This window comes from Theobroma cacao, chromosome 9 (assembly GCF_053813885.1).
Source record: "Theobroma cacao isolate CCN51 chromosome 9, ASM5381388v1, whole genome shotgun sequence".
Taxonomy (NCBI): Eukaryota; Viridiplantae; Streptophyta; class Magnoliopsida; order Malvales; family Malvaceae; genus Theobroma; species Theobroma cacao.
In genome coordinates, this window is record NC_142647.1 from 43,810,476 (window position 1) to 43,829,084 (window position 18,609).

The following is an 18,609-nucleotide window of genomic DNA, read 5'->3' on the forward strand; positions in this document are numbered from 1 at the left end:
TCTTTTTTTATTTTTTTTTAAATTTACTTTCTACTTTTATATTTTTAATCCTTTTAAGTTATTTATTTATGAACCTGTATGCCCATGTCTATTTTCTGCACTGAATAAAATCAGAAACTGTACATATTTTATCCACCTTAATTTTTGGCCTATTCTTTTGTACAATACCAAGGTACAAGTGTACATATTTTTCCTCTAATTTTTGAAAGAATTCATCATTATTCAAATAATAAATCATTTAATTAGCATCGAGGAATGCATTAACAGAAGGAAACAATAAAATTTTGGACAAAAATGGATCTTATTAGTAAGGCTAGTAGAGTTTCAACTTAATGGGGTTGTATTTATTGTTAAAATTATCTCATTGTTTTATTCAGGAAAAAAAAAAGTTGAAAAGAGACGTTGGTTTTTGTTGCATCGAATTGAAAACCCCCCCTTTTGTCTTGGTGGTAGGCCTTCCTCACAGTGAAAAAAGAAAATAAGTCGAAAACTCAAAGCAGAACAAAAAAAGAAAGAAACAGCTAAAAGAAAGAAAGCAAAGAGAGAGAAAGAGAGAAGGAGAGGGGGGGTGGGGGAGTGTGGGTTCTGTACTGTCTTGGCTTGTCCCCCCCACCCAACACAGTATCCTCTCTCTCTCTCTCTCTTCAAGTCCAAAAGCCAAAAGCCACCACCACATTGGCTTTTCTTGCCTTTTGTTTCTGTGCTTCCTAAAAGCAATTGTCTATGTCTGCTGCTCCTGCTCCCTCCTCTCAGTACCTGCAAATGGGGGAGGAATCATACTTTGAATTTCTTGTTATTATTTGACACCCTTTTCTTTCTACTCTCTATCCTTTAGCATTCTGGCTTTGGTATCCTCTTTCAAAAACATGACTTTCTTGTTGTTTTCTGTTCATCTTCTTCTACTCTTCTCATGTTCTAGCTTTGTGGGTACCCCTTGAAAAAAAAATATGAAAAATCCCTTGGCAATGATTTTACTTCATTCCCTATTTTTCTCAAGTTTTTAGCTTTCTCGCGTACCTTTTTTTTAATTACTCTCATTCTTCTCTTTTCTGAAGTTTTCCTGCTATTTTGTCTGGTGGAGTTGGTTATGTGGTTGTACTTGCAGTGAGAAGAAAAAATTAACAAATAAAAAATAGAACTTGGGGTGTTCATGGAAATTGATCTGAACCATGCAGTGAATGAGGTGGAGAAGACTGCACTTTGCAATGGGGACTGTGACAAATCCAGTGCTTGTGTTTACTGTTTGTCCTCTTCATCTTCTTCATGTTCTTCAAACTCAGCTTCGCCTCCTGGTTCCTCTTCCATTTATTTGGAGCTTTGGCATGCTTGTGCTGGTCCCCTCGCTTCACTTCCCAAAAAGGGAAATGTTGTTGTTTACTTCCCTCAGGGTCACTTGGAACAAGTTTCCTCTGCCTCTCCTTTCTCTCCCTTGGAAATGGCCACCTTTGATCTTCCTCCTCAAATCTTTTGCAAAGTGGTGAATGTCCAGCTTCTTGTAAGTACTCAATTTTTCTTCTTTTACATTGATTTGTCTTTGCCTTCTTCCTATAATTAGCTTCCCCTATAGGTTATAACTTTGCCTTTTTCCTTTAAATTTGGGTGCTTAAATTGAAGTCTCCTTTTTTTTCCTTTCAGGCCAATAAGGAGAATGATGAGGTCTATACACAGGTCACTTTACTTCCTCAGCCAGAGGTATATAATTCTTAACTGAAACTATAGCCAATTGGCTCGTTATATTGGTTTTTGAATATTTGAGTGTGTGTTTTACTTGTACAATCGTAAGGAAAATTGTGACTTTTTGGTATTACGTTTTATGGGTGAATCGGGTTCGACAGTGCAACTTCTTAGGATTTTAGTGACTTGAATGAATTCTAGTCAGCATGCTCTTCCTTCTAAGAGGCAGTCCGAATTTATGGTTTTGGTGATTTTAATTTGGGATTTTGTGCAGTTGGGAGGTCCTAATTTGGAGAGCAAGCAGCTGGATGAGCTAGGTGTGGATGAGGGAGGTGGAGGATCACCTACAAAATCAACCCCTCACATGTTTTGCAAGACACTAACAGCTTCTGACACTAGCACCCATGGAGGGTTCTCTGTTCCACGTAGAGCTGCCGAAGACTGCTTTCCTCCGCTGGTGTGATTTTGTACTTTTAATCTCTCATGTACCTTACCAGGCTGCTTATTGATCCTAGAGTATTTTTTGTAGATGTAATTGTGTTTGCCTTAATTTCAGGATTACAAACAGACAAGGCCCTCACAAGAGCTTGTTGCCAAAGACCTGCATGGAGTTGAGTGGAGGTTTCGACATATATATAGGGGTAATTCAGATAGAGGTTTTGACATTTCTGTTAGTGGATATTTCTTATAGTATTCAGAATGTGTTTTCAATTGAAAGAAACATTGATGAAGCTTAATGTTTATTAATTTTTAGGTCAACCAAGGCGGCATCTCCTTACAACAGGCTGGAGTATTTTTGTGAGTCAAAAGAATCTTGTTGCTGGTGATGCAGTGCTCTTTCTGAGGTGCGAATAGTTTTTGCCAAAAAACAAATTGAAAGATGCATAAAACTTCCGACAGTAATTAATTAATTCATATGTTTTCTCCTAAAGTGGATGGCACAATTCTGTATTGATACTTGGAAGTTAGTCGAAAGGAGAAAACTTATAAAAGGAAGATAGAATCATCATTCCAATACTACTGGCATGATAAATTGAAATACTTTATGCTACTTGAGAATCAGAAATATCTATTGACAGATGAAATTTAATGGAAGTTTTAGAGTTCTGATGCAGCCATGTGTTCCAATGTCCTAGTTATTTGAAGTTCTCTGATCTTTTTTTGTGTGGACATTGTAGGGGTGAAGATGGAGAGCTGAGGTTGGGAATTAGACGAGCTGTACGACCAAGAAATGGTCTTCCTGATTCAGTTCTTGCAAAACAGAATTCATATCCAAATGTTCTTTCTTCAGTGGCTAATGCAATATCCACCAAGAGCATGTTTCATGTCTTCTACAGTCCAAGGTAAGAGTCTATTACTGCTTACTTCAAGAACTCAGCTGGTAATTGGCTAGGAAAAAAAAAGAAAAAAAAGAAAAGAAATCAGCTGGTAAGTGATTTAAACAAAATGTAGTATAATTTTGGTGTGGTTCATCTCCCTCTTGAGCTAAATTGTGTCCTAGCATGCGTATAGCACATGCATATTTTATATTAATTTGCATCCGACTCTACTAAGCATGAAGGCTAAGCAATAAAAAGCATTATGGATAAATTATGAGGGAAAAATTAAGAACTGTAATAAATTGCATTATTGTCTTTGATCCTTAGCTCATGACAAGACTGTAGTGGACGCGCATAGATCCATTGTTAGCAAAGTCCTAATACACCAGGATTCAAGATAAGAGATAAAGTCTCTTCAGTTCTCCAGCATAATCCTAGCGAATATACGAAATGCAACTGCCTTTACAAATATGTTATTGGACATGCTGCTCGATGAAAAACATAATTAAACTTGTTTGGTGCAAAACCATGGCCACTAGCATAAAGGAGCTTTCAAGTTTCATAATTAATTGTGAGTTGTCCCACAGCAGGAGAGAGTAACAAAGAAATAAAGGAATTACAATAGGGATGGACCTATGACCAGATAGCTTAAGCATTTGGGTCAAGATGGTGCTTTATCATAATGTATCAAGCCTTGTTCCACTCCCTCAACTTCTCTCCAACAGGTGGTATTAGAGTTATAGGTTTGACTTGGATGGTTTCATGTGACACTTTTGGTGATGGCTTCTTGGTAAGCATGTACATCTGGATTAGTTGAGTGGATCTGCTATTGGTCAATATAGTTGCAGTGATTGCATCGTAGCGGGTTGGTGTTGGAGATAACTATATTATGGTCCATTCCTCTATATAAATCCTTTATTTCTTTAGAACTTCCCTGTGTGCGACTATTCACGATCAGATGTTAACCTCAAAAGAAGTGACCATCTATATATGCTAATTATTCCATTTAACAAGATTGAAATTATTAGCCAATTTTCTTGAGGCAGACCTAGATAAGAGCTTTTCTTCTCTCTTTAGCTTGAAGAACATCATTTATTGAAGGCTAGGCAAAAAGAACTTAGATGACTTTGAACTTTGAGTTTATACATTGATTTACCAGTTGGTTAGAGCCTGGACTTTTCTGAATACTACCCACCTCCAGCAATCTTTCAAAATAAATTCATGAATGAGACAATACTAAAAAAAGAATGTGGAGTTGTTTTACTTGTCATTACTACATTTTCCCTATAAAGAATATTACTGACATTAATGGATTAAAACAGTTGGGACGAGCCAAAGATGTTAGGAAGAAAGGCTGCAGGTTGCACTGCTTTAAATTTCATTATATTCTATTAAATTTCATTTTATTCTATTCCCATTGCTGTTCTCATATGATTTAGCCTTGTTGGGGCGCTACTGTAGCAATACTCAAAATGCAAACTTTGTGAAACCTTGCATTCAACTCCCTGGTCATCTTTGGAGATTTTATTTTCTTTTATGTTTTGTCCTACAATTCTGGTGGATTCACCTAACGAAATCTAGAATAAAGAAGGATTTTGGGAATGTGAAAATGAACTAAAAGCAGTGCACAAATATTGTTCTTTATTAGGTTGAAAATTTTAGTGCTCATGGGAAGTATCAAAAGAGAAACTGATGCTTGAAGTAGTATGAGGAGCTTTGCAATAACTGAATGCCTGAATGGTACATTTGAAAAATATTCAGGCTATTTTAAAACTGATTGCAAAGTAGCTCCTACCATTAAACTTTTAGATTATAAGTAGCTCTAGAAAATTGCATTCCAGGCGCATTCTGAAAGTTTGATATGCATTTTGTCATGTTGGAATATGATTCAGTTTTTGTGTTGCCGAGCTTGTAAACCTATTTGAAATGCCTACTCAGATGCATTTGATGTGAAATGAAATGGTAAGCCTGTTCAAATTGCTGAAATGCAGGGCCAGTCATGCAGAGTTTGTTGTACCCTTCCAAAAGTATATTAAAGGCATCACTAATCCAGTGTGCACTGGAACAAGATTCAAAATGAGATTTGAAATGGATGATTCGCCTGACAGAAGGTCTTGTTGAACTAATTGCAGATCATGACTAAAATCAACTTCCTTCTTGTTTCTTTTCCCATTTACCCGTTGATAGTTTTATTTTGAGAATATAATATAGTTACTACTTTCCTGCAGGTGTAGTGGTGTGGTGACAGGAATAGGGGACTCAGATCCTTATAGATGGCCCAACTCAAAGTGGAGATGCTTAATGGTGAGTTCCTAATATTAGCTTGTCTACTTATGCTTTTGTTTGTATAGTTTATCATGTCTAGTCTTTATCACAACACTTGACAAGTTTATATATATGGTCTTCATCAGAACAGTTTACATGCGTACATATGTACTTTATGCAGAACACTGAGGAACTCTGATAAACCCTTTTTTAAGAATGGCAAGTAATTGATGCACAAAACAACTATGAAGGTGTCCAAATTCACTTATTCCAACTGTCCGATCAAAAATACATTTGTACCTTCTTACTTAAGAGTTCTGTAGCTGTCATTGCCAAAAACTTTTTTCCAACTTGGCTCATGTTTGGGGTTGATTTTAGGATTTAAAAATGAAATAAAATAAATTGTTCCTATCATCAGACATTGAGGCCTTCACTTTAAATGCATAGACATGCACATGTTTTTTCTTTTTGGCTATCTGTGCATTCGTGTTGATACATGGAAGAAGAAAAATTTGAAGCTATAAAATGGATCTTGTATTACATTTTAAGATCTTTATTATGACATTTAACAGGTTAGGTGGGACGAAGATATTGTGAGTGATCACCAAGAGAGAGTTTCCCCTTGGGAAATTGATCCTTCTGTCTCTCTCCCACCCTTGAGTATTCAATCTTCACCAAGGTTGAAGAAACTGCGGACAGGTCTGCAGGCTGCTCCACCTGACACCCCCATCACAGGTATGAATCTTTTCACTAGAATGGTTGTAGTGTTGCAATACTTGATTTATATGTGCATCCTTTAAAATGTTCTTTTCTTCAGGAGGGGGTGGATTTTTGGACTTTGAGGAATCAGTAAGATCCTCTAAGGTCTTGCAAGGTCAAGAAAATGTAGGTTTCGTATCACCCCTGTATGGACGTGATACTGTAAACTGCCCGCTCGATTTTGAGATGCAGTCTCCAGCACATCAAAGTCTTGCGTCAACAGGAATTGAAAAGACTAATATTAGTGAGTTTCTAAGGGCTCGCGCCACCACTTACACGGGCTTTGCAGAATCTAATGGGTTTCCAAAGGTCTTGCAAGGTCAAGAAATTTGCCCATTGAGATCCCTAACACAGAAGGTTGATCTCAACCTTGGCGTTTGGGCAAAAACCAATCTTGGTTGCAATTCTTTCAACATGCATCAAGCACCCAAAACCAATTGCTATCCGCTGGCATCAGAAGGGCTTCGAAATATGTATTTTCCGTATAGTGACTTTTACAAAGCTGGCCAGGATCCTACAATGAGCTCTTATACATCTACGTTTCTAAGAGGCAATGTCTCGTTTAATCCTTCATCAATTAAGACGGGGGTTATTGTGGACAGTGTCAGAAAACCAAATCCATTGAATGAGCATAAGCCATTAGAGAATATTGCAAGTCCTGCTTTTAGGAAAAATTTGAGGAACCAACAGGATGACTGCTTCAAAGGAAATGTGGCTGGATGTAAACTCTTTGGGTTCTCCTTGACTGCAGAATCACCCACTCCGAACTCACAAAATTCTGGTAAGAGGAGTTGTACAAAGGTAAGTTATCTTATGGTCAAAGTGAATTTAACTTTACTTCCTATTGCTCTGATAGTGACTTTGACTTGACCAAGTGAAGGTTCACAAGCAAGGCAGCTTGGTTGGAAGAGCCATTGATCTCTCAAGACTGAATGGATATGATGACTTGATGACTGAACTAGAACGTCTATTCAGTATGGAAGGCCTTTTAAGAGATACTGATAAAGGGTGGCGAGTTTTGTATACTGACAGTGAGAATGATGTAATGGTGGTTGGAGATGACCCGTGGCAGTAAGTTTCACTCTCCTTGCTGTCCAGTGTTCAGTGTGTTGCATGCATTATAATGATTATGCATATCCAATGTCTTTATGGCATTGTCATTAAAATCAATAGTAATTGAAGATGTCAGATCTTTTTGCTATACTTTCTCCCTTTTTCAGTTCATTTGAGCATTGCATCATGCCTTTGAGCTTTGCACAATTAAAATGCATGTTAGTGATCCACAATGTTTTGTTATCATCGAATCAAACTAATCCTTGGGGACAACAAATCTAGCAGGCAGGGTGAATGAGAAGCATCAGCCAAGGGGCATGACTAAATGAGAGTTTGGCATTTTCATTGCATGCTCTTATCTTGACCTCCCATATTTTATGGGGCAGTAGCAGTGAAGATACTGAGGCGAGTGTTTGAGAGGCTCATTTCCCCCTATTCACTTGCTCAGTAAGAAAAAGAAAAGCAACTTCTTTAAAATCATAAATGGAAGATTCTTGAATGATTTTGCATTGTTGGACACATGCTTGGAAAGCAGTAAGACAGGAAACTAGAAAAGGGGGCTAAGAAACTTATAACAATATAATTAGTAATTCTTCATAGCGTTCATCAGCCCCCATTGGGAAGGGAAAACTGCTCAAACCTTGTTTACAAAGTTTCAAATGCTGATTGAAACTTGTGGACTTATGGTGTGTTTAAAATATCCTTGCATATGATGAGCTTTGTCTGTTTGCAGTGAATTTTGTGACGTGGTGTCCAAGATCCACATACACACCCAAGAAGAAGTGGAGAAGATGACCATAGGAATGGCCAGTGACGATACTCAAAGCTGTCTGGAGCAAGCACCAGTGATAATGGAAGCATCAAAGTCTTCCTCAGTGGGCCAGCCAGATTCCTCTCCAACAGTTATAAGGGTATGAGGATCGGTGTTTGTTGTTAGTGTTGTGTTGTGTTTTGCAATGTGTGCACAACTTATTGAACCCTGAAGCTATCTAGCATGTATTTGTCATTATCGAATGAACATGTCCGAAGGTAAAGTGGCCTTTCCTGGCCTTATGGTATTTTGACAATTGAACTTGATTGAAGTGATTCAAGCCCGGTGCTTTGTAGAGTCATCGACAATGTGTGGCACCATAATCGGATCCATGCACTGTCTCTTAGAGGGTCATTTCAATGCCTGACATGTGGTAACAATCCACATGAATTAATACCGCTTTTACATTTCGGGTTACTCTCAAAATTGGGTTTTCGGTTTTTTCTGAGCAAAAACTTATTGTTTTCTGAATTCTCAAGTGTTTGATCTCCCGGTGGACCTTGCAATGCTCAGGAGGTTATGTTATCCGCAGCTGCTCTCAAGCTGCTACCTTTTTTCTTTGAAAAGATTTCCTGTCCCTGCCCCATCCACCCTCCGTAATTTATGAACAAAAGAATTAAGCCTAATTAGGGTAAGGTCGGACTCGGGGTACCAGCCAGGCTGGACCTTTTCATCGCCCTTCGTCACTATCACAACAGATGAATGAGGCTAGCAGGTGACGAAGCTACTCATACTGCCACCATCAATCATGGCGGGCTCTCGCTTATAGATTTTGTGATATAATTGATTTAAGACTAACCATATTAATCTACGACGAACCCTAGTTCTCTGTACATCAACAAAAGGTCATAAAATGCAATCCACATCTATATCAAGCTGTTTTATGAGAAAAAAATATTATTATTATGATTTGTTTTCTGTAGTGTCTACAAGCAAGCAAATCTTTAGTATTGTAATGACAGTTTTCATACTCTCTTAGTTTACTGCTGCTTAAAAAGCTCACGACCAATGACCATTCTTCTGATTTCGCTAGTTCCTGCCCCAATTTCATATAGCTTGGCATCTCGAAGCAGACGGCCCGTCGTGTACTCATTTACATATCCATTACCCCCTAGACATTGTATCGCCTGAAAAGTCGAACATGAACACAAACAAATGATTTGATAATACATTAATAGCATTAATCAGATCACAAAACTACAGAATATACTCATGACCTCCATGTATCAGTTTGACACTTTCAGAAAGAGCGAGTGTGAAAAAGGTCTAGGCTGAATTAGCAAAATACCAGTTAACTAGATACTCATGTGCTCTATGATACATGAATGGAGAGCCGAAGAGGCAAACTGCAACCACCCTTCAGTCTTTACGGAGTTCACATGTTTATATACCTTTCGCAGATCAATATGTTATTATCATTTTAAGCATGCGGTCAGCTTTTAGTCTGCATGTCTTAATACTAGAACTTCACTTATTAGTTGCATTATTGCATAAACAATATAAAATGAAAAATGTGAATAAAAATAAATAAATCCTTCACCTGCAAAGCAACTTGAGTGGCTCTTTCAGCTGCCCAAAGTATAACTCCAGCACAGTCCTGAAATTTTGCATCCAGAAAAGTTATTGCATGCCTGATTTCTAGTGTGCTATACCGCTCAATGAGAACATAAATCTCTCTAATTTAAATTCCATGAAGTGATCTATCATCAAAAGAATTCAAGATAACAAAAATTGAACATCAAAAGCAAAAAGAAATGTGTTGCAAATTAAAGGTGTTTCCACATATTGATTTAAGTAACATAAACAAGAAGGTGATTGGATAAACAAAATGGGAAGGAAAGAAAATTACAAGACACAGTCTTCCCATGGCATCTACTCAAAAAACCTTGTTGAATTTGAGCAAGTTAAAACCATTATGAACCGGCTTTGTAGCATTTATACACACTTGAACAGCATGCCTTAAGCTAGATGCGTGAATTAGATATATTGCACAAACAGGTGTCCATGCAACAGATGAACAAACCATATGGAACATTATACTAAGCTGTTCATCTGATCTATTAAGGGCCTGCAATTGTGACTACCATGTTTTGTCATTACAGCAGTCGTTAATTATATGAGATATATTCATGTGCGTGTGAGCAATGCAGAAAACAAATACTGGCTACATGAAAGTCTGGCACATTACATGAAGCTTTCACAATGCTGCGTTTGGCAAGCGTCAAATAGAGCATGCTCACTGTTGTCAAACAAGTGAAAATTTAATTTAAAAGCGAGAGAGAGAGAGAGAGAGAGAGAGGGAACTCCATATTATCTGGTTGCGCAGCAGATAGCATTTGCAATACCTTTTTATTGGAGAGGGGGAAAATAAAAGAGATTAAATTTAAGCAAGTTGAATGTAGTAAGAATTCATAGTAATTGCGAATAGCCAAGAAAAATGTGTAGGCAATCACCCACCACCAGCAACCCCCCCCACCCCACCCCCCCCCCCAAAAAAAAAAAGAACCTCTATTAAGGGCTGCATTTTATTAAAAAACAATTTGATGATAACACTCTATAATGGACCTTGCAATATTGCACATAAGGACCAGATTGGAAGAACTTATCAACTTTCATACAAGAATAGGTACATACAATTTTTCAGATCAGGAATCGGGAGAATGGGAAAAGAAAAGGAATTAAACCTTAGGGTCAACTCTTCCATTGTCGCAGTCCCTTGCAACAGAATACACGTAGGACCTGAAAAATGAAAGTTAACAACTTCTGCCATATGAAAAGTAAATTCAGAAAGACTCTAGTATTTATACATCACATTGCTATACCTTGATGATTGTAGAGACGTATACATGTCAGCAACTTTACCCTGTAATAGCAGGATAAGAACATTAATCTAAGATTTCAAGACAAGCATCCACAGGACATTATCAAGATAGCTTCTGCTAACAATAATTACAAACCTGTATAAACTGAAATTCCCCAATTGGGCGGCCAAACTGTACCCTCTCTCGTATGTAAGGAAGAACAACATCAAGACATGCCTGCATTATACCAAGGGGCCCAGCCGCCAAAACAAGTCTCTCCAAATCTAGTCCTGACATTAATACATAAACCCCTGCAACAAGCCAAAACCATCAATTACAACATAATACAAGCAAAAGTTATAATTCCTCACTACCAATGCAGAAACATAAAAGCAAACAACTTTGCATAGCACTTGCATAATCAAGAGTATACAGTCAGCCTCCTCTAGCAGTTTTTTTTTCATTTTAAATACTCTTTGCTTCTAAAGCAGATTTTCTTCAAAAAGTAGAGCAGATGGATCATGTTCAAAATCCCATGACATCATCTGATTAGGCAGCTGTGCTATCACTCAATATTTCCTTCCTATAACCTGAAGAGGAGGGAAAAGCTTTTAGAGGCAAAACCTTTTCCTTCTTTTCCGAGAACATTTTCTTCTGGAACAAAGCAATTCTCAAAGACAAGCTCACATCTGCTCAGACCATCACCATTATTAGAATGAAAGAGAGCAGAAATGGACTTCAAAATATATGACTTCATTTACAGCAGAGCAGACATACGTATCACTTCCTCGCATCCCAAGTTTGTCTAATTTCTGAGCAGTACTGAATCTGCGTATTATCAAAATATCAAAAGATTAATGAATAAATCTAATTTCTAATTTTGCTATTATATTCCTGTCCTAGATGCAGGTCTTTCTTTATCTTTAAAGAAGATATTTTAGGAAAGGAGCATATATGTTGGAGGTAATACCTCCATTTTCTTTGGGGAAACAAAATTATTTGAACAAATAAAGAGTATATTGATTTCTGCCTTGATGTACTTAAAAGCAACCCAGGCAAGCAATTGGCCATTTAGTAAAGGGTGCTGAGGTCTCTACTCTCTACAGCCTAATTGTTAGTGTTCCATGTACAACATCCAAAAGCAAGACAGCTTAATGAATGGGCTATCACCCCAAATGTACAAGTGTTATAATAGACAAATGGTTTGACTTTCCCATTTTTTAAAATAGAAGATAATGAGATAGCTCTGATGCAAGTACCCAGGCATTCCCTTCTCGATAATAAATGCTGTGATTCCTTTTGAGCCAGCTGTGACATCTGTTTTTGCATAAACAACCTGAAAAATTTGATGAATCAGTATAACACGAGAATTGATGCCTTTCAAAAAAAAAAAAAAAAAAAAAACACAAGAATCAATGCAGAAGAACAGTTGTATGCTGAAAGCAGAGACAATAACTCTATCCGCATGAGACATAGCTTTTACAATCAGACACTCTAGAAAGGGAGTTTACCACTTATTCATGTCAGAAGGGGGAAGGGGGGAAAAGACGAAGAAAATGTAAGCATATTCAGAAACTCTTACCTTTAGCTCAATGGTGGGTAAGAGTTGGAACTTGGTAGAAACAAAAAGACACAGACAAAGCATTCATCAACAGAATTGTTTCTAGTACAAAGCCAATTCTGGCAGTCTTTGTTGTTGTATCCATAGAGTACAGTATATAGCTTTTTACTTTAGTTTAATGAGGGTTAAAAGAGAATTACACATTCTTGAAGCAATTATATTTAGCAAAATTAATCAAGTAACAGCAGCATACAGAAAATTAACCATAGCCATGCCTAACAATGTAAATATATTCTCAATAGAAATACCAATGTTTGAGCAACTGGACCATTAGTGCACCACATCTTGTTCCCATTGAGAACATAGCCCCCATCAACTCGATCAGCTTTGCACTTCATGCTAACAACATCAGAGCCAGCTGCAGAGAATGCAAAAAAGATTAGCCAGATCAAATGATCAAGAGCTGTGCAGCTTGAGCAATGTTTAGAATTGTAAGGCATAAGCTTAAGAAAGGTTCTAGTAAGTTACAATTGGGTTCACTCATTGCAAGAGCGCCTACATGCTCTCCACTGATGAGCTATAAAAAGAGAGATGGTGGGTATGTCATAAAGGAGATAGAATCCAAAATGAAGAATAATACAAGGGGCAGGGGACCGACTTACAATACCATCCTAATCAAAATCAAAGAGAGAAGATTACATTGGTACACAGAGTATCGGAGGGAAGCCAGAGAGAAAGGGATCACAATATCAAAATATTCTAATAAATGTAAAAATGCAATTGAGGAGGGAAAAAGGAAACTAACAGTTAACAAATACTAACACATTGAAAACAAGTCCTACTTATAAGAAACTCCAGTTTGACCATAAAGCAATATAAAAAATCCCACAGGCAATTCTGATTATAGCAATACATTTGCCAGAAAATACTGCACAACATAGCACGATGATCAATGAACACTAGTGTTCTACAAACGCACAAAAAACTAGTCTTTGGATAGAACATATCGGCAATAAGACACTGAGTTGGAAATTAATGAAAATGAAACACTAGAAATAGAACCTTCGGCAAGTACTTCTCTTTCTGCGCAGGGCTTCCATTCCTCACCTACAAAACCATAAAAAAAACCACTTTATGACCCTCTTAGAAGACAGTAGATGTAACTAGAACAACATAGAGTTAGTTATTTGGTTTACCAACTGATTGATGCATAGATTAGAATGAGCACCAAAAGAAAGACCAACAGAGCCCGAAGCTCGGCTTATTTCTTCCAATGCTATGCAATGATACAAGTAACCAAGACCAAGTCCCCCATATTCCTCTACAAGAGAATCACAAATACAATTTTCAGGAAAACAAATAAACTAAAGTTCCAGGCCTAAGCAAAATGAGTTTAGAATAAATGAATTCAAAAAACTAATAGGGAATTCATTTCATTTCACAGTTCTTTGGTCATCCTTTGATCGGAAAAAGTGATAAGTTTTTACCTGGGGCAGTTATTCCATGGAGATTAAAATCTCCCATGAGTTTCCATAAATTAACGTCCTGGAGAATGGAGAAGCAAACTATATTCAAAGAAATGAAACGCAAAGAAAGAAAAAGTAGCAAATCCAAAGCAAAAAGGAAAGGGAACGAAAAAGAAGAAAGGCAAGTTGAATGCGAACCTTGGGGAAAGAATTAGATTGGTCTATTTTGGAAGCATGAGGGGCAATATTTTCTTGTGCAAATTGCCTAACACTTTCTTTAAACTGTCACCATTACCATACAAAAAGGAAATTAAAGAAAACGTAAGATCAAAAACTGGAGATGAAATCCAACAATATGTCAAACATAAAATCGCTTTTTTTTTTTAATTTTTGGAAAAACATTGAGAAATAGAAAAGAGAGACCTGTAACTGAGTGTCGTCGAAGAGCAAGGAAGTTGAGGAAAAGAAAGCGCGTTGTCTCTCTTTTCTCAAAATTTTGCCACATAAAGACCTTGCTGCCGATATCCTCTGCATCCTTTTGCACTCTTTTTCCTTTTCGCTTTGCCTGCTCTTCTCTGTTCTATTATAATTTAAATACAGAGAAAGAAATGAGAAGAAGATGAAGAAGGCCAGCCATATGGCTCGTTTCCTAGTTATAGGATTACTACACTCAGTCAAATGCTAGAGAAATTCTGGTACTTGTTTTGTCGACTGACGCGTGGTGATTTTCTATTGGTGGGAGACAGTGTCCCGGTCGTTGATTCATGAGCTGGCTAAGTGTGGGCTGAGTTAATAGGTGCCTGACTAAGCAGTAAGTAGTTGAGTTGTCGAGGTTTATCCTTTTTATGTTATTTTTTATTAATCATTCTATCATTTTGAAGTTTTGGGGTGCAAGAGTTTGGAATCCCACGTTGGTCTAGATAAGGACAGAGGACTAATTTTGCTTGTCCTTTGGATCCATTTGATAAGACGTATACCTCTACGTTACGCTATCTAGGGGTTCGCAATTGGGTAATTTTGTCAGTTTCATTTGTCATATTTAAAAATTAAATAAATTAAATATTTTTGAAAAAATAATTAAAATTATCAATCATAAAATATAAAAGAAGATGTAGCCGATAAATATCAAATTAGTTCGATCGATTTGAATTTATATAAAAATATTAAATTTTTTTTTTTTGTAAATTATAATATTAAAATTTATAAATTTAATTTATAATAATAAAATATGAAATAAAAACTAATAATAAAAATATATTTTTTATATAATTTTAAAAATAATATATAAAATATTATATATAAATTAGTTTGGCCTAAAAAATTTAAAATTACGAACCAATTAAATAATCAAATTTTATCAAACTTTGTGGACTAATAAACTCAAAGGATTAATTGGATCAAACCATTTTACTCAAAGTATATTCAGTTCAATTAAGTTATTGATCCGGTTCAATTTTACTCACCTTTAACGCTATCTATATTTGACTTCATCAGTGGATATATCTTAATCCTTGCCACTTACATTTTGTTTAAAGAGGTGTGTTTTATTGGTAATTAAGAACATATATAGATCGAATGTAGAGTTCATTGTTAATTCATAAATAAATAAATAATTCATACTTGGTATTGGATTAGTGGTGTAAACCTAGTTTGAGATTCTAAAAATTGTTCTAAGTTTTAATATATTGTTTCAATTTTAATACTAAATCATAAAATCCAACATTTAAATACTTGATTCAATAATAAATATATATTTTCTTATTTAAAAAATTAAAATCAAATTTTCTTTCTTTCAAAATAAACAAAGAGAATAATTTTTTAAATGAGACTTAAATTTATAAATCTATACCTAAATTCAATTATCTATATAAAATCTTTGTTTCATTAGAGAGAGAGTATTAAACAAATTTGAATTTTATATAATTGTGTTCCTTTATTATGATATGAAAATATTTATGTTTTATGAGAGTTGACATGTTGAATGCCTATATGACATGTTAATATACTACGTTTAATTAATTATATTGATAAATTATTTTACATTAATATTATGTTTAAAACATTTAAATCCATTAATTGTTTTATTAATATTTAAAATATTTTATTATTCACATTTAATAAATTAATCATATGTACCTAAATAAATCAATTGTATTTGAACGTGTTAATAGTTTATTTTAGGATAAAATATTTTTACCTCTCTAAGTTTTGATCAAAATTACATGAAAGTCTATTAGTTTTCAAAATGGACACGTTGCCCTAAAAAAATATTTTTCGTTGGACATTTAAATCAAATCGTTAGTCAACCGTTAACGTTTTCATCAATTTAATGAAGTGGTAAAGGTAAAAAGATAATTTTATCTTTGATTAATTTTTAAAATTACTATTATATAAGCCTCGATCAAGCTCCCTAAGGGGAGCTCCAAATCGATGCTCCTAAGGTGCTTCCCTCCTTTGGGAGCATTGGCCAATGCTCCCCTTTCTTGGGGAGTTCGATACTCTTTTTTTTAATTTTTTTTAAAAATATAATAATATTTTGTAAAATTAATAAAGAAAGAAAAATTATTTTAACTTTTTTCTAATCTCTGTTAACATTATTTGTATTTTTGGATTAGAGTATCCATTTAAAAAAATGAAATATTTTACTCTTTCTTTTAACACAACAGGATTATAATCCCTTAACATAAATTGTCAATGTGTGAGTGACAAATGGCTAGGAAAAGTGAATGGGAATTAGGCATTAGCCCTTTTTATAATTTTAACCTTTAGAATTACCACTATAGCCCCAAATGACTATGTTACCTTACCGTCACTCATAATAGTTCTATTAAAACTTGCTAATTTAATCCATTATACATTTCCCGTTAGGCCATTATTCTTAAATTAAGTTATTTCAAGACTTTTCAATTTATCTTATTTTTTCAATTTATGAAATGTAATTATCCTCATTTTTAATAGTTCTATTAAAAAATAAAATTGTTATAACACAATATACACAAATGTAAACATAAAATTAAAAAAAAAAAACTTATTGTTACCAAATAAATGTTAAAAGCCCTTGACTATTCAATTGTCTAATTGTCCAACTATAGCGAACAAGTCACATTACTTTATTTATTAGGGAATTGTTTGAACAAATTCGAATCACTCTTGTTATTATTTTGTATTTCTTAATTGTTTAATTTTCTTTTTGTTTTTTCTTAGAGAGAATTGTAATCAAAAGTACTATGCTCAAAACTATTTCTTTTATGTTTAATTTTGACATAATATTTTAAAAAAATTCAAATAAATTTTTATACTGGGATGAGTCTTACAGCCAATTAGGATTGATTAAAGCTTGATTCTAATCGTGTAATAATATCATTCATGTTGAATTATTAGAGGTTTTCCTTCATCAATAAGACACTAGTTATGATGGGTTATAAGTCTAATTAGATGAAATCAATGAAATTAATATGTCTTGCAAAAGAATTGTGATGGGCTGCAGTTATGAGATCTCCATACATTGAAACATAATTTCTAAATATTCTTGGTCGATATATCATTGAAACTAGACATCAATGATGCTTAGAGACTGATACATTCTATATTTCTTACTTGTGAAGTAAACAACCGATTTTATAGGTTGAAGTATAAAGATATTTGGAACCAGAATGTTGGTGCTTGCTTAGGAGAGCAAATTCACTAAACATGCCTGCCATGAGAAGTGCATTTAGTAACATGTGTCAATTGTGTAAAAACTCCCTAAACTTGAGACACTAGGTTATCTTATATGTGAAGTGTTATACTTTGATTTTATCTTTACGGATGCCTAACCAAGGATGCTAAAACAGAATGCTTTTAGGTATAGCATAGAGCATGTAAAAGCAAATGAGTGGTTAAGATAAGAATCATTACCTCCAAGTGATTCAAGGAGACATATACTCTCAATTATTGGTTGACATTAGTTTATTGAAATCCTTGGCCAAGATGACTTGGAGAATATGAAAAGAGTTTCATAACTTTTTATAAAGCTAATGATCTAGCTGTAGGAACGACTATGGAAGTCATTAAGGGTAGACACTGCACCATGCTCTTATCATCTCCGAAATATATGATGAAGAAATAAATTACATTGATAGACTGTACATTGAAAGGTTATCAAAGAATCCTTTGACTCTTATAATAATTAAGTGGCCATGATGTATTGCTAAATGTCAATCTTAGTCTATGGAATTAAATTAATCGATTAATATTACAATTTAATTCCATTGCCAACTTGTTAAGAATCTAATGGGTCACACACAAAAGTTGTACAATGAATTAAATTGGGAGTATGATAATTTAAGTTAGACTTAAATCAAACTCTAAGTTTGAACTTCTAAAGACTTAATTAAAATAGTTTAATTAAGTGTAAGGTCAATATTATAAATAGTTATAATTTTAGAACCTTAATTGCAAACATGATAAAAGAAAATTAATTTCATTTTAATTTTCAAGGGCTAAATTAAAATGGTTTAATTAAGTGTTGAGTTAATATTATAATGGGTTATAATATTGGACCTTTAGTTGCAATTATGGGAGTTGTTGAATCTAAGTATAAATACCACCTTTAACTACTTCTCACATATGACTATGAAACCCTAATTGTTAAAACCAAAAATTCTCTAACCGCCTTTTGTGTTTGAGAGAAAATTCTTGTGATGAATTTCTCTAGAATGATCCGGCTTATATTGTGTGTGAAAAAAAAGTACAATTGTTGTACATTCTATTAACACAGAGAGTAGTTAAAAGCTGTTAACCTACTATAAGTTCAAGGGCAACTGTGTGGATACCATTGGAGGCCAAACGCTTGGGTGGCTTGAGTTCTTCCTCTTTTTGTGGTGTATATGAGCTTGAGTAGAAACAAAAATAGTGTCGT

The 18,609-nt window shown here is 34.9% G+C and overlaps 2 protein-coding genes across 5 annotated transcripts; one reads left to right on the forward strand and one right to left on the reverse strand.

Moving 5' to 3' along the window:
* Positions 1-488: 488 nt before the first annotated feature.
* ARF4 (auxin response factor 4) lies at positions 489-8,128 on the forward strand. 4 transcript variants are annotated; one of them, XM_007015379.3, is made up of 12 exons: positions 505-1,495; positions 1,636-1,692; positions 1,949-2,131; positions 2,231-2,315; positions 2,429-2,519; positions 2,853-3,017; positions 4,985-5,104; positions 5,222-5,297; positions 5,831-5,993; positions 6,076-6,818; positions 6,898-7,088; positions 7,804-8,128. In XM_007015379.3, the coding sequence occupies exons 1-12, from the start codon at positions 1,151-1,153 to the stop codon at positions 7,985-7,987; spliced, it is 2,403 nt and encodes an 800-aa protein (XP_007015441.3). In that variant the 5' UTR covers positions 505-1,150; the 3' UTR covers positions 7,988-8,128. The 4 variants fall into 4 exon arrangements, with proteins under 4 accessions (XP_017982904.2, XP_017982903.2, XP_088666330.1 ...); XM_018127415.2 differs by lacking the exon at positions 7,804-8,128 and having other exon boundaries at positions 489-1,495; positions 6,076-6,798; positions 6,874-7,012; XM_018127414.2 differs by lacking the exon at positions 7,804-8,128 and having other exon boundaries at positions 491-1,495; positions 6,874-7,013.
* Positions 8,129-8,760: 632 nt separating this feature from the next.
* IVD (isovaleryl-CoA-dehydrogenase) lies at positions 8,761-14,351 on the reverse strand. The gene is made up of 15 exons (XM_007015382.3): positions 14,133-14,351; positions 13,908-13,991; positions 13,731-13,788; positions 13,440-13,564; positions 13,306-13,350; positions 12,772-12,820; positions 12,552-12,661; positions 11,942-12,018; positions 11,460-11,510; positions 11,307-11,371; positions 10,839-10,993; positions 10,704-10,744; positions 10,566-10,620; positions 9,422-9,478; positions 8,761-9,008 (listed from the first exon to the last, which is right to left on the reverse strand). Exons 1-15 carry the CDS (start codon positions 14,241-14,243, stop codon positions 8,862-8,864), a joined length of 1,230 nt encoding a protein of 409 aa, XP_007015444.3. The 5' UTR covers positions 14,244-14,351; the 3' UTR covers positions 8,761-8,861.
* Positions 14,352-18,609: the final 4,258 nt, after the last annotated feature.

Excerpts from the sequence above, each read along its gene's own strand:
- ARF4 (XM_007015379.3), top strand. The coding sequence starts at position 1,151 with ATGGAAATTGATCTGAACCATGCAGTGAATGAGGTGGAGAAGACTGCA. Across the intron at positions 3,018-4,984 it reads CATGTCTTCTACAGTCCAAG|GGCCAGTCATGCAGAGTTTG; the intron begins GTAAGAGTCTAT and ends GCTGAAATGCAG. Across the intron at positions 5,994-6,075 it reads ACCTGACACCCCCATCACAG|GAGGGGGTGGATTTTTGGAC; the intron begins GTATGAATCTTT and ends TCTTTTCTTCAG.
- IVD (XM_007015382.3), bottom strand. The coding sequence starts at position 14,243 with ATGCAGAGGATATCGGCAGCAAGGTCTTTATGTGGCAAAATTTTGAGA. Across the intron at positions 12,662-12,771 it reads TGCAATGAGTGAACCCAATT|CTGGCTCTGATGTTGTTAGC; the intron begins GTAACTTACTAG and ends CATTCTCTGCAG. Across the intron at positions 10,994-11,306 it reads TCTCGGAAAAGAAGGAAAAG|GGGTTTATGTATTAATGTCA; the intron begins GTTTTGCCTCTA and ends GGCTTGTTGCAG.